The sequence below is a fragment of the Macaca mulatta genome, chromosome 11 (assembly GCF_049350105.2).
Source record: "Macaca mulatta isolate MMU2019108-1 chromosome 11, T2T-MMU8v2.0, whole genome shotgun sequence".
In the NCBI taxonomy this organism is placed as follows: Eukaryota; Metazoa; Chordata; class Mammalia; order Primates; family Cercopithecidae; genus Macaca; species Macaca mulatta.
The window spans coordinates 108242436-108257441 of NC_133416.1; the positions used below are offsets into that span (position 1 = coordinate 108242436).

A 15006-nucleotide genomic window follows, 5' to 3' on the forward strand; every position below is an offset into this window, starting at 1 on the left:
GAATTTAAAACATGGTTGCTTCTGTTCTCTGGACTTCATATAAGAATGTAACAGCCTTTTAGCCATTCTGAAGTCTAATGGTGCCATTTCTCATTCCAGGTTTAAGTTTATCTATTCATGGGGCTGAAAAGTGTTTGCAAATCCATCAACGGCGAAGTGTGGCAAGCCGCCCAGTGTCGCGTCGTCGCCTGCCTGTGGTCAGGCATTCCTCACTCCCACCAGGCAGAAGGTCAATAAAAATGGAGGCGAGCTCTTCTGGAATCACTAATGGAAAAACCAAAGTCTTCCACCCAGGTGATGCATGGGGAAGTTCAACGGGGACCCATTTCAGCAGCAACCTGACCACAGCCTGCCTTATATTTTTATTATGTAATTATGCCATACTTTCAGCTAAGCTTGCTTTTGTTAGGAGTCTTGTTTTATTTCCCCTTCTCTTCGCCTCAGTCAGTGGTAAATATCACCAAGACAAATAAGAGAGGAGAGAGCTTGATGGATCAGAGAAGGTTGAGGCTATGTGCACAGTGGTAGAATCTAAATGAAACTCGGAGTGCATAAACTCTTTCTTAGTTCAGGAAAGCTCATTATATAATAAAACAAAATAGAGATTTGGCCATTTTCCTGATAATTTGTTCTAAGATTGCTCAGGAAAAAAATCAAGCCAAAAAACACCCACACTTTGAAACCTAGGTTATCTGTGTTGGCTTGTCCACATCCTCCTGAGATCACGAGAGAAGACTGGAGTCATTATGTTGTTTTAAGTCTTCTGGGAAGCATCCGTGATCTCTTTAAAATATTAAAGTGATTCTACATTAAAGGAAGTAAAAACATTTTATGTGCTCATTTGGGGGAAAAGCTCATTTACGTATTCATTCATTGATTGAACAAATATTTATTGAGTGCCAGCTACGTGCTAGGCATTGTTTTGGGTTCAAGGAAATATCAGTGACCAAGGCAATGTTCCTGCAAAGTGACTTTATAGAAACATCAATTGTGAGAGAATTCATAAGTCATTTAGAACAACTCTCACCCAATCCTGATTCCTCTCTGTAATGTCCTAGTAGATGGCCACACAGCTGCTACTGAAGCCAAGCTTCCATCTCTACTCATGTCACCCCATCTTCTTTCTCTTAGCATGTAACCTTGTTTCCTAACCCACCAAGAAACACCAGGGCCATTGGGCATGAATTACTGGAAGTCCCTTATCCTCTCTCTTCAAATGTATTGCTCTTTACACATCCTTCTCCACTGTCCTCCAGTTTTCAGAAGATGAGGGGCCTCCTACTGTCTTTGACCAAGCCTTCACCCATGACCTTTAGCCAGGAGAATGTGTCCTCTTGTTTTTGTCTCTTTCACCTCTCCACGCTGCTAGCTGTTCACCCTCAGTCTATGAAAAGGCTCAAGCTTCTACCATTCTGATCATTTGACACTGTATCCTTTTCCCTCTTCTGCCACTTTGCCCTCCTGCCTTCCAAGCCAAACTTCTGAAATTATAATTTACTTTTGATTGCTCTGTTGTATCGAGAGCAACCAACACAATCTGGTTTCTAGCTTCTCCATTCCATCCTGGCTGCTTTTGAGGCCCTCAGTGACCTCCTTTTATCACAATGTAGTATGTTTGGCAGACTTTCCTGAGGCACCAGACCAAGGTGGACAACCCACTTGTTCCCCAAACACTGTTCCCTTGGCTTCCATGACAATCTTAGGGTTCTCCTCTTATTTCTCTCACATGTAACTTTCCTGGTTTCTCCCACTCTAGCATCTCTCTCCTCCTCTTGCCTCCTTTCCCAGGACGTACCAAATCCAGAATGATTCATCTCTACCCCTGATCAGTTACTGTGCTTGTTCTACTGATTACAGGGTCCAGTTCAAACCTCTTAGCATGTTAAAAACAAATGCCTTTTGTGATCTGGCCCCTACTGCTTTTCACCCTTCATTTTTTGCCCTCATCTTCCTTAAGCTTTATTACTATATTACATCAATCAGGGTTCAATCAGAAAAGCAAAACCAGTAGATAGTAAGTACTAGAGATTAATTACAAAGAATTGGCTTTCATTGTGGGAGACGGCTAGGCAAGTCTGAATTCATGGGTCAGGCTATCTGCAAGGGCAGGCTGGAACTCTTGGGCACAGCTCTTAAAAGCTTCAGCTCTGCTTTTAATGCTTTTCAACTGACCTAGATTATCAAGGAGAATCTCCTTTACATAAAGTCAACTGACTATGAACTTTAATTGCATCTACAAAACACCTTCACAGCAACACTAGATTAGTGTTCATTGAATAACTGGAGACTGTAACCTGGCCAAGTTGGCTCATCAAATAGACCATCACATCTGATTATATCAATGTGCTTTCACTTCTCTAAATACGTGATGCTGTTTCATGCCTCCCAACCTTTGCTCCTGCTGTTCTTTCTTCCCAGGATGCCCTGGTTTTGCCCCGTTATCTTTGAACATGTCGAAATTACTTGTCTATCTGTCCACTGAAAGATCTTTAAGGGCAGGGATTCTGGATTATTTATCTCTGTACTCCCAAGAAATATTTGTAGGGTAGGGCTGAACAAAACCTTCATTAGCTGTATTTTAGACTACTACAATAGCTTCTGAATTTTTCTGCCTGCCTTTCTTTCAACAAGTACCTGATTTACATCAGTAAACAAAGCAGACAAAAGTCCCTGCCCTTGGGGAGTTCACATAGCAGCTGCAAGAGATAATAAATATATTAAACCGACCAACTGTGTAATCTATATTATAGTTATATATAAGCCATACGTAATATATAGTGTTTAGGGAAAGGATAAGTATTATGGATAAAAGAAAAAGTAGGGGAAGACGGTAGCATGTTGCAATATTAAACATGATGATCAGGGTAGGCTGAGTCATGAAGATATGTAACCACTGACTAGAAGTTTCTGAGACAGCCATGTGAATGTCTAAGCAACTTCATTCCAGCAAAGGGACAGTTAGTGGACAGCTTGTAGGGTAAGGGTGAGTCTGGTGGTTTGAAGAACAGTATGGAGGCTCCTGAACTTGAAGTGGAGTGAGTGACGTGGGGAATCATCTCAGTGAGGTCGTAGGGACTAGATTGGGCAGGACCTTATAGGCCATTGTAAGGACTTTGAGCCCTATGTGAAAGGAAGCTCTTACAGGGTTTTGAGCAGAAGAATTCCATAATTTGATTTATATTTTAACAGGATGTAATATAGACTATGGGGAGAGTAGATTATAGGAGGAGAAGATAAAAGGAGAAAGGTCAGATAGGAGGCCTCCAGAATGATCCAGTGGAGAAATGATGGTAGCTCTGACTCGGAAAGGCAGAAGTGATGGTGAGAATTTAGAGTCTGGATATATTTTAAAGCTGGACCAACAAAATATCCTAATGGATTGGATGTAGGGTAAGAGAGAAAGAAGAGCAAAGGATGACTGAAAAGTTTTTTGGCCTGAGTAAAATCAGCTGAGATGGAGAAGGCTGCAAGAGAAGCAAATTTGGTGGGTTTGAGGGCAAAGGTGGGGCTGAGCTCAGAAGTTTGATATTGAGAGCTGGCAAGATATTGTGGGTGGTAGTTTGACCTCCCTGTCTGGAGTTTGAAAGATGATTGGTCTGTGAAAGAGATATAAAACTAATAGTTGTTGACATATAAGTGCTATTTAAAGACATGAGATTGAAAGAGATGACCAAGGGAAGAAGTATAAATGTAGAAGGGAGAGCATCAAGGGCTGAGATCTGGGACACTCCAATAATAAAGGGTCAAAGAGGTCATGAACCACCAGTAAAGAAGGCCAAGAAAGAACCACCAGCAAAGATGGAGAAAACCCAGAAGTGCCACATCTCAGAAATTACAAAAGTTTATCAAGAAGAGAATAATGGTTTTCTAGGTTAAATGTTGTTGAAAGTCAAATAAGATGAGGACTGAGAATTAGTCATTGATTTAATAAAGTGGAGGTCAATGGTAATTTTGTTAAGAGCCGTTTTAGTGGAGTGGTGGGGATGAAACCTTGATTGAAGTGGATTTAAGGGAGATGAGAGGGTATAAATTAGATGCTCTGAATATAGGCAACTTTTTTGAGCAGTTTTGCTATGAAGTGTAGTGAAGAAATAGGGCAGCAGCTGGAGGAGAAGTAAGGTCAAGAGTTTCTTTTAAAAATAGCAGCTCTCCAGCAGATAATTTATGGTGTTCGAGAGAGGGGAAAATTTGTGATGTGGGCATCAGTGAGAGGTTGAGAAATATGCACAACAGGACCATGGATAGTTTATCTGTGATAACTGGTGGGAAGGAGGAGTATGTACATATTGGCAGGTATGCTGAGGGTCTAATAAGTTCTTTTCCTATGTTGTCAGCTTTATCTTTAATGTGAGAAGCAAGGTCATCTCTAAGAATGAGAATGGAGCCACAGGGAGAAAGAGAGAGAGAGAGAAAGACATGGAGAAGGAAAATATGTTTGCCAACTTACATTAAAGAGGATGTGAGATTCATAGTCATGAAACTAAAATAGGACTAGTTATCATCATTGTGTAGCTTTTCATTTTGTATAGCTGCATGAGTAAAGACATAGAGTTGGTGGTGAGTTGGATTTGAACAGGAGTGTGGAAAGGAAGTAGGAAAGAGAGAAAGGGAATCGAAGGTGCATGGAAGGGAGTGATGATAGTGATTCATTTTGTGATTTGGTAAAGAGAGTACAAGATATCAAGGGAATGAAGTACAATGAAAAGTTGGTAGGATCAATTGGTTGAAGTTTCCAGAGGGTTCAAAAAAGTGTGGGGGTTAGGGTAATAGAAGGAGGATCTGGAAGGATAAGAGAGGTGATGAGAGAATGGAATGTGTGGCACTAATATGGTGGCACATATCTTAATAATATTTATTTAATTTTATTATAGTAATATCAACACAAGATGCTGTTATTGGTAATGACAAGGCTTAGGCCAAGGTACAAAATAAGGAACTATAAAGGGTAGAGGGCAAGATCACTGAATGAAAAATTCCTAGGGACTGAGAGAGCAGGATGTGAAAAGGATTGAGTCAAGAATTGAGTAGTTTTGGGAAGAATGATAGGCCAGTCGTTAACTTTGTTGAGAAATAAGGGAACGTAATCTGGCAGGTAGCAGGAGAGTACAAAGATAAAGGGTAGAAGATAATGTAATATAACAACCTGAGATTCAAGGCTGAAGGTGTTTAGGCAAGAGGGAAGAAGAATGTCTGAAGGTGGATTTGAGACTCAAGAAATCCTCCTTCAGATGCGTTGGTGCCAGGGCTATTGGAGAAAAACAGTTCTAAGTGAAAGAGCCACAGGGAAGCGTGACCTCTGGGAAGATCCAGGTTTTCCTTAGAGCAAGAAGGTGAATGGGGCAATCTGAGAAGAGATTGGTGATGGTCAGAGAAGTCTGGAGAGTCCAGTGGAAGGTTTTAGATGTTAGACGATTGTCTTCAGTGGTTCTCTCTTATTTAATTTTCCAGACGACACCAAGATTCTCCTCCAGAGAAGATAATTAGTATCAGCCCTCCTATTCTTAAAATTATTGTGGGCTATCCAGAAGAAAGTGCAGCCTTGTGAGCCCAGCTTTTCAAGCCCTCTCCAAGTTACCCTTTCCCTACTTTTCCGGGCTTATCTCATTTTACACTGTCATTATCCGTATTATTCAGCTTCAGCCATCCACAGCCTTTTTACTATTTCTCAAGTAGGCTTTTACTCTTCCATTTCTTTGCCATTGCTCAAGCTCCTCTCTCATCTTGGAATATCCCTTCCCCTAATAAATGTCTGCTAACCCCTCTCATTCCTCAAAATGTAACTTAAATTCCGCTTCCTCCAAGAAACTTTGTAGATCTTATAGTCAGAATTGTTCCCCTACTTCCCCATGCTTCCACAGAACTTAGAAGCCTTATCAAAGTCCATCTGTTTCTATGGTCTTATAGTTCTCCCAGAAGGCCAGAACTCTCCTCAGTTCATCTTTGCATCTTCTGTCGCTCCTAACATCATGCATTATCCCTAGTAGGTTCTTAATAAATGATTATATGTTGTTTGTCAAAATCTGTTCTACTCACCAGATACAGGTTAGCACTTTGAAGTTATATGGCATAAATCTTACTCTTCTTTCATATGACAATCCTTCAGTTGTTTACAAAACTCATCCCTAGCTATTTTCCAGGTGAAACATTTCCTAGTGTGTTCAGTGCTTCTTTGAATGACATGACATTCAACTTCTTTACCATTGCACCTTCTCTGCTCTTAGAAATATTCTTGTTTCATTGCTATCTCTTTGAAAATGCAATGCCCAGAATTGAGTATTCAGTTAAAGTCAAATGCAGGAAGTGTAGATTCAGTCTTTCCTTTCCTTTAATTGATATCTTGTGTTGATATTACTATAATACAATTAAATAAATGTTATTAAGGTATGTCCTAATGGTGTTTTATCAACGTGGGCTAATTCAGCCCACATTGTGACTTAATACCTCAAGTATCTTCCCTCACCTTAAAAATACATCACTTGGACAGGTTTGGTGGCTCACACCTGTAATCCCAGCACTTTGGGAGGCCAAGGCAGGTGGATCACCTGAGGTCAGGAGTTCGAGACCAGCCTGACCAACATGGAGAAACCCTGTCTTTAATAAGAATACAAAATTAGGTGGGCATGGTGGTGCATGCTTGTAATCCCAGCTACTCGGGAGGCTGAGGCAGGAGAATCGCTTGAACTCAGGAGGCAGAGGTTGTGGTGTGCCAAGATTGCGCCACTGCACTCCAGCCTGGGCAACAAGAGTGAAACTCCATCTCAAAAAAAACAAAAACAAAAACAAAAAAATCGCTTTACTTATCTACCCATCATTTTATCATAGATCCTTAAACCCTACATATGTCGAGTATTGGTTGAAAATATAAATAAAGCCAATCCTCTAGCCTAGAATTATAATTAAGAAAAAATATATTAAGTTACAATTAGAAACTTGTTATTTAAAAAAGTATTTTTAAAACTTATATTATTCTGGCAAGGTAGCATATGATTTCAGTTCCATTCTGTTTATTTTTAGTGTACTTGCACAAATGCATCATAGTTCTCTGTTGGGAGATTATGGAAGAGCTCTCAAACTGAGTTTCTTATTTGCAGTGAGTCATAGATCTTAGAAGCAGCTTGGGCAATTTAGTCATATTGAGGCCTATTAAGTCATCCATCTATTTTTTACAAAGTTAATAATCCCTGTTCCCAAAGTGCTCTCTAAGGCCCACTCAGACTGGTTACTAAGTACAAAAAGAGAGAATTTGGGAGTCTTGTAGATTTTCTGTTCCATCTGCCTGAACAATTTCAGTTTGTTTATCCCCCTTTGAATTTACAAACATTTCTGAGTGCCTACTGTTTACTAACAAGCATTTATTGGGAAGATGCCCTCCTTGGAACATTTTGAAATGGTGCAGAACTCTATTAAACATGGGTCTTAAGGCTCTCAGTCATGTCCAAGAGACAGTCAATCAGGGTTGTTTGTAACCAACAAGAGAAACTAATCATTTAATCCAAAGAAGGAATTTAAATTTGAAGAATGTGGATGGAAAACCTAAAGAGCCAGCCTTGGAAAAGGAATAGAGAAATCAAGAATAGCTATTTGATTAGAATAGAATATCTTCCATTTGATGATCTGGAATGATTGAATTCTTACCAGTTTTTCTAGTTTTGCATCATTTGGCTCATGTTTTGAAGATTTAGGAGGACAGTTCTATTGGCTATGCACCTTTCCCTTGGTTGGATAGACAGTGATGAGACAAATGATAGGACAGAAGACCTCTCCCTTCAGCCTTCATCGTGGGAGGGTAGGACCCCTTGATTTCTTTTGCCACCTTGACTACACACAGTGAGGGAGAGGGACTTCACCAAAAGGAAGTAGAGGTGATGTTACGAAACAACTCTATGTGGAAGAATGCCCGCTACAGGGACATGTGCTTAAGCTGCTATGATAGAAGTCAAACTGTAATAAGGGCTGGAACAGAGAAATAAATAAGGTTATGGGAGCATAACCTTATTATGCCGAGGAGAATTTAGAAAGACTCGTAAGACACATGGTCTACCAATTTGACTTTGAAGGCCAACTAGGATTTCAACAGGAAGAAGAGGCATGACCATTTAGATGCAGGAAAGAGCATAATGATAGGAACAGTGCATTATACTGGTTCTGAAAGCAAGCTTTATTGTTAAGTGTTTAAAAGCTAGATATGTCACCTGATGGCTATTACAGCCTTGAACAAATTACTTAATTTCTCTGAATCTTAGTTTCTACCTCAGTAAAATGAGGAAATTAATACCTACCTTATAGTATTAGGGCTGCCAAATTAAATACAGTGTTCCTAATTAAATTTAAATTTCAGATAAACAAGTATTTTTGAAAGTATGTCCCAAATATTGCATACGACACACATAATAAAAAATTATATTGTTTATTTGAAACTCAGATTTAGCAGGACATCATGTTTTAATGTATTTTATCTGGCAAACCTACATAGCCTCATTATGGCAATTAAATAATTCATGTAGAATGTCCAGTTTGATTTTTGGCACATACTTGATGTTCAGTAATAAATGGCTGATAAAGAAATCATTTTTCTTGTCACCATCATGATAAGCAAAATTCATAACCCTGAAAGTACCTATGCCCCTAGAACCCTTGTTATCTCAGTCACCACTTCATTTAGCAGTTTCCCAGTTAATTTGTGCTAAAATACCAAAAAGATGGTCTCCCATTATGCTGTAAAATTACAGAAGCCATTCATCTTCATCTCGTATTTGTATAGTTTCTCTTTCCTACTGTTTCAATTCTTTCTCCTGTTTATCAATTTCATTTTGACCTTACCCTTTAGACACTCATAATTAATGAATATTATTTTCTGCTTCCTTTATGGACCAATAATGTAAGTGGTAAATGGTACTAGGTTTGGGACTATAATTTAAGAGTCAAGATCAGAGTAAATGGAGGCACTGATTTTGGGTTTTTTTAGTTTGAAACTATAAAGCTTAGTGGATATAGATCATATTATCCCAGCTAATGACTATGCAATATAAAATAGAATTGGAAGCTTTCTGAAATCTAAAATACTTCTTCTATTGCTTTTTCCTTACCTGTTAGGCCCATCATACAATCCTAGAGAAGTGTCATTAATCACAGAATATGTTCTTTAGTCTCATTTAGAATTTGTAAAATAATGTTTTGCTGATACGTGTCATTCCCAAGTAATTTCTAATACAGTTTCTTTTATCTCACTTTTTAAAACCTATGGCCCTTTCTGCATTTATGCATGATTATTGTTCCCTATGAATCTATCTAGTATTTAAATGTTAGGATACATTGATTTTTCCGGGAGAGAAACATTAGGATTTTGTTGTTTCCAGAAGGCTAGAATGATTAGTACTGTCTGTATACTTAGGCATTAAATGCATAGTTTGATAATAATAAAATTATAGCTACAATATATTAAGCTCACTACCATATTCCCAACCTCAAAAACTGTTAAACTATTTTTATTCATTATCTCATTTAATTCCTATAATATTCTCATGCTATTTTCCTTATTTTATGGGTGGGGAAACTAAGGCATGAAGAAGGGTAAGTACCTTGCCTAAGGTTATACAGCCAGTAAATGGTGAAGGCAATATTCTAGCTCAGGTGTTCTTATTCTCTCATTTAATGTGCTATTACTTTCTTCTTTAGACAACTTGGCAGAAACATTTCTAGCAAATTAGCATAAAAAAGCCTTAGAAAATTTAAATTAAAAACACTGCAGTAGCTCAAACCTTAGCATAAGAAAACCATACTGAAGAAGGGACCAGTTAGGTTCTGTTGAATGCATGTGTAATCACCTTCACAGTTTATTATTTCTTTCAATGTAAGTGATATTCCACTTTGTAGCTTCTCTTTTTGGTCTACTATGCTCTGGACTTTTGTTTTTTCATCCTCCCTTTTTTGTGATTCTGTTATAATAAAATTCATTCCTATTTCCCTGAGTTTCAAAGATTACTTTCTGAAACCAATGTCAAGGCCTGGTCTCAATTTAGGGAACAGACCATCTCCTGTTTCTCCCTTTAAAGAGTAGTACCAGAGGCTGTGGGAAGAGGGAGAGGAGAGGACCGTTAAGGAGAGACTTTTAAAAGAAGAAGGACAGCCAAGAGAGACTTGTCCCTAGTTCTGCCAAGAGTCAAGATAAACTCATGCTTTAGGGAAACAAAAATAAGGAAAAGATAAATATATGGCCAATCTTTAGAACGATAACAATCATGATACTACAACCCTACATGTACTTGATAATTCTGTTGTTTCCAAAGGGCTTTCACAAATTTTTCTCCTGCACTTCATTTATTCCTCATAGCAGCCTGTGAGGTGGAATTACGCCTATTTTACTATGGCACAGGAAGTGAAGTTACTAACTCAAAAGTACAAAATTAGCAATTGACAGACCCCGACTAAAACCCACGTATTTAATTTCTGATGGGGCTGGACGCAGTGGCTCATGCCTGTAATCCTAGCAGTTTGGGAGGCTGAGGTGGACAGATCACCTGAGGTCAGGAGTTTGAGACCAGCCTGGCCAACATGGTGAAACCCCGTGTTTACTAAAAATACATAAATTAACCAGACATTGTAGTGCAGGCTTGTAATCCCAGCTACTAGGGAGGCTGAGGCAGGAGAATCGCTTGAACCTGGGAGGTAGAGGTTGCAGTGAGCCGAGATCGCACCACTGCACTCCGGCCCAGGTAACAGAGCAAGACTGTCAAAAAGAAAAAAGAAAAAAGAAAAATGCTGAGGCAGGAGAATCGCTTGAATCTGGGAGACAGAGGTGGCAGTGAGCCGAGATTGTACCACTGCACTCCAGCCTGGGTGACAGAGCGAGACTCCATCTCAAAAAAAAAACCAAAAAACAAAAGTTATTATGGGTGTTTTTTCCATGGTGTCAACTTTTTTTCTTGAAGATGAGCGTTAGTTGAGAGTGAAATTTTGGGGGCTTTCTATCCCCTTTTCTGAAAATAGACACTTTATTGAGAAGTGTGGCTGAGGTTTGCTTATAGGATCTAAGGAACCTGGCTGCTCTCTTGAACAGAACTGAAGCATGGATGAGATAATCAGTCTTCCTATTTGTGAATGGATTTTAGGGGTGGCTGGAAGATAAATTGTATGGAAAAAGCGGCAAGGGCTACTTTGGACTTCTGTTTTATTTCTCATTGCATTGAAGGTGAATGTGGTGGCTTTCAGAACAGTTAGTGCTGTGGTTTAGAAATAACACTCTAATTATCCTTCATTTGAATCTCTTCCTCTTTAAGTGGGTTTTTTTAGATGTGTGATGTGAGTTTAGTCAATAGGTGGGGGTGCTTAGGAAAACAAGCTATTTTGGTCCTTGGCAAATGTGGGCATTGGTATCTGTGTTCCTTGCTATCATTTGCTGAGTAACAAAATTATTTTTTTTCTAAAAATACATACCACATTCTTCTCTTATTTGCATTTGCTTTTCATTTTACTGAGGGACATATACATACACATTTTGATCTATAGGATGCATTTAGAGGGAATTTTCTGAAAAATCATTTTACAACCTTTTGAGCACAGAAAGTGAATGAAGAAGAGCCATAAAAAGGCAGCCACAAAGAAAAGCAAATGATTAATTTCTGGGAAAGAGCATTGTGTTTTGTGAAATTTAAAACTGCTTCTTCTGCCTGAGGCTATTTCAAATAATTTTATATTTTAGAAACTTGCAGAGATTTAAGTACAGCAATGTGCCCCTTATCCATAACTTTGTTTTTCATCATTTCAGTTACAATAAGAATTCTGAGAGAAAGACAGAGAGAAATTGTTCTATTTTACCATTATTGTTATAATTGTTCTATTTTGTTATTAGTTATTGTTGTCAATCTCTTATTGTTCCTAATTTAAAGATTAAATTTTATTATAGGTATGTATGTATAGGAAAAAAAGCATATATATATACACACACACACATATCTATATATCTATCTCTCTATATATAGCGTTCAGTACTATCTACAGTTTCAGATATCCACTGGGGATCTTGGAATGGATCCACTGAAGATAGGATGGGATGCTTTAACCATTTAGCTCAGGATCACACAACTATAACTAGTAGAGTTGAGATTTAAAACCTAAGCCCTTCCATGGTGGATAGTCAGTTAATAGTGGGCTTTTACTGGGCTTGATTGTTTGAGTTTGAGCTGACAGGCCGATGCACAAGAGGGGCGGAGTCCTAGCTTTTTTGAAGATTGTCGTTTTGCAAGGGCAATATTCCTTCTCACATTCCTCTCAAGCCCTTCATATATGAAGACTTATCATTCAAGACAAAAGAGTTAACAACATTTAGTGAGGCTGAAAATTGCACCGTTTCTGTTCTATAATGCTGAGTTTGTCTCTTCTCCTCATCTGCAAGAGTCCTTGTCATCACAACAGACCTCAGCATCTAGGAAATTGGAAGATACCACAGAATTCTGCCTATGTGATTCACCAATCCTTCCTGCTGTTTGAAGCCTTGCAATTCTGACTTCCAGGCCATCTTGGGAACTTTTAGTGAAGGGATGCATTATAACTCAGGAGATCATGATCCTACCAGTCCTGGAAAACATGGAAGCAATTCTGCTGAAGGAGAGCCATTACTGGCCAAAGCAGTAGAATTATTATTTCCATTTTAGACCTCAGAAATATCTGCCTACTGTTAGCCAAATGTGGTTCTCCCATCAGGACCCAGTAAAGAATTTGGCCATTAGGACTACTTAGCATTAATCATTTGAGGGAATAGCTTTAGCCTTATAGTGACTAGTGTGAGTGAATCAATATGTATAGTCCTGTTAATATGAGCCAAGCTTTCTTCTGTAAAAGAATGAACTTACAACATCATCAGATTTATAGTTTTACACAATACTAATAAAATGGCATGTGTATTTGTTACACTTATGAAGCATCTTCTTTTGTGAAGCTTTTTTAGTTTATGCCACACACAAAAAAAGGATTTTGGTAAGTAGTACAAGTAATGTTAAAAATATATATATATGGAACTTTTTTTTCAGAACCAGTAGCATTTCCTACATGTAAATCTATGGTTTCCAATTTCAGATTCTCCAGAAGAGCTGAACTCATTTCCTTACTCTCTTCCTCAAAGACTTATCTTGAACACTGGCTGATGCCAGCAAATTCTGTAAGGACAGAATGGACCTCCCTCCCTTCTTTTTTATTTTTATTTTTTTAAGAGACAAGGACTCTGTTACCCAGGCTGGAGTGCGGTGGCATGATCATAGCTAACTTCAGCCTCAAACTCCTGGGCTCAAGTGATCCTCCCACTTCAGTCTCCCAAGTAGACAGGATTACAGGTATTAACCAATATGTCCAGCTAATTTTATTTTATTTTTTTAGAGATGGAGGTCTTGCTATATTGCTCAGGTAGGTCTTGAACTTCTGGTCTCATGCAGTCCTCCTGGTTCAGCGTCCTGCAGCTCTGGGGTTACAGGTGTGAGCCACCACACCCAGCCCTTCCTCCTTACTTAACACCATTCTCCATCTTAACACTGTCATGGGAATACAGAATTCACCTATGGGGAGTTCAATACAAAACTCCCAGTTTAGAAAATGGGGTCTTTGCAGCCTCTTAAGTCCAAAAATATTACATGTGAGAATTTATTTTAGATATGTAGCTCAAGTTTTGAAATATCACTGCTACCTATTCTATAAAAAAATGCTGTGTTTGAGGATTTGTATTAAATACACCTCTCAGGACAGGAACCACCAATTTTTATTTGTAGACTATAAATAGAATGTAGACAGAAGCTCAGCTGTAGCAACAGTTATTATGAAGTTATTATAGAAAATATCATTTATCCTCTTAAGTCTACTTTACACACTCCCCATCTTTTCTGTGACACGGGGAGCGTAAGAACTGATTTGTCAGACTTTCCTTTATTTTGGTTTCAATATGAAGTAACTATTCACAGTCCCAAGTTACAAGATTTTTAAAGTGGGATTGTTTTTATTTAGCCTAGTTCCCAAACCTGGAATAGGCCCTCATTTTGCAGAGAATGAATATCATATAAAATTTGTAGTGAAGCACCTTGATCTAACATGATGGGCCAAATTATTTGTGTATAATGTCTATAATTTATACTGAAGCCTCCAAAAAATTTTAGTTTCCTATATTTTCAGTGAGAAAGATAAGGCTTATTGAGTTTATTATTTAATGAGTCAAGGTCACATAAAAGTACCATTCAAATCCAGGTTAGTTTAGTGCCAGTATCTCCTTTTTTGATCACTATGTTAATTTACACATATGAGATATATCTATAATTGATTGAACAAGGAAAGGAATTTTAAGTGATTTATTTAAAGTAACTAAACTAAGGCAATCTAATGAAATTACTAAGAATAGTGATTTGGTGAGTGAGTGGAGGGCAAGTGGAGAGTGGCAGTAATGTAAGTTATATTGTGTGTCACAGCAGAAAAACCATATATAGTATATAAAATTGGAAAATCATGCAGCAATGGGACACACACATAGAAGGATCCAACAGAGACTCTTAAAAGTCCTGTTTCCACTGAGGAAAAGAATAGGGATTGCAAAAAGGGTAGCTATTGATTTTTATTATAAGCTCTTTGGTACTTTGAGATTTTGTTTATTATTTGATAAAATTTAACAAGATTTTACTGTAAAGGCAAAAAGTTATGATCTATAATATGTCTTTCATATTATCATATTATCTACTGATAACCTATCGAGATTCTTCAAATTGTAGACTAAAAAAATTGGATCATCTTTTTAGTTTATATTCTTTATTGTTATTCATAATGTGAAATTGCAGTGAAAGAGCATTAACTGAACAACTAATATGTTCAAGGCCTTGTTCTAGGTTTTATAGGAGATAAAACGGGGATGCAGTTTGATCCCAGGCTTCAATGTGTTACTGTGTAGTTGAGGGTGCTAGCAATGAGGAAGAAATCTAGATATGGAAAAACTAGGAACTTACATTTTCTTTGTCTGCTTCATACTATGCTAGGTACTTT

At 38.1% G+C, this 15006-nt stretch overlaps 1 protein-coding gene across 2 annotated transcripts in view; it reads left to right on the plus strand.

Moving 5' to 3' along the window:
* The window catches only part of ANO4 (anoctamin 4), a 327720-nt gene that overhangs the window by 105006 nt on the left and 207708 nt on the right, over nucleotides 1-15006 (plus strand). For both annotated transcript variants that reach the window (XM_077954798.1, XM_015152572.3), the window contains exon 2: nucleotides 100-294. In XM_077954798.1, the coding sequence (XP_077810924.1) occupies nucleotides 240-294 (55 nt within the window). In that variant the 5' untranslated portion in view covers nucleotides 100-239. The remainder of the gene's footprint in view (nucleotides 1-99; nucleotides 295-15006) is intronic.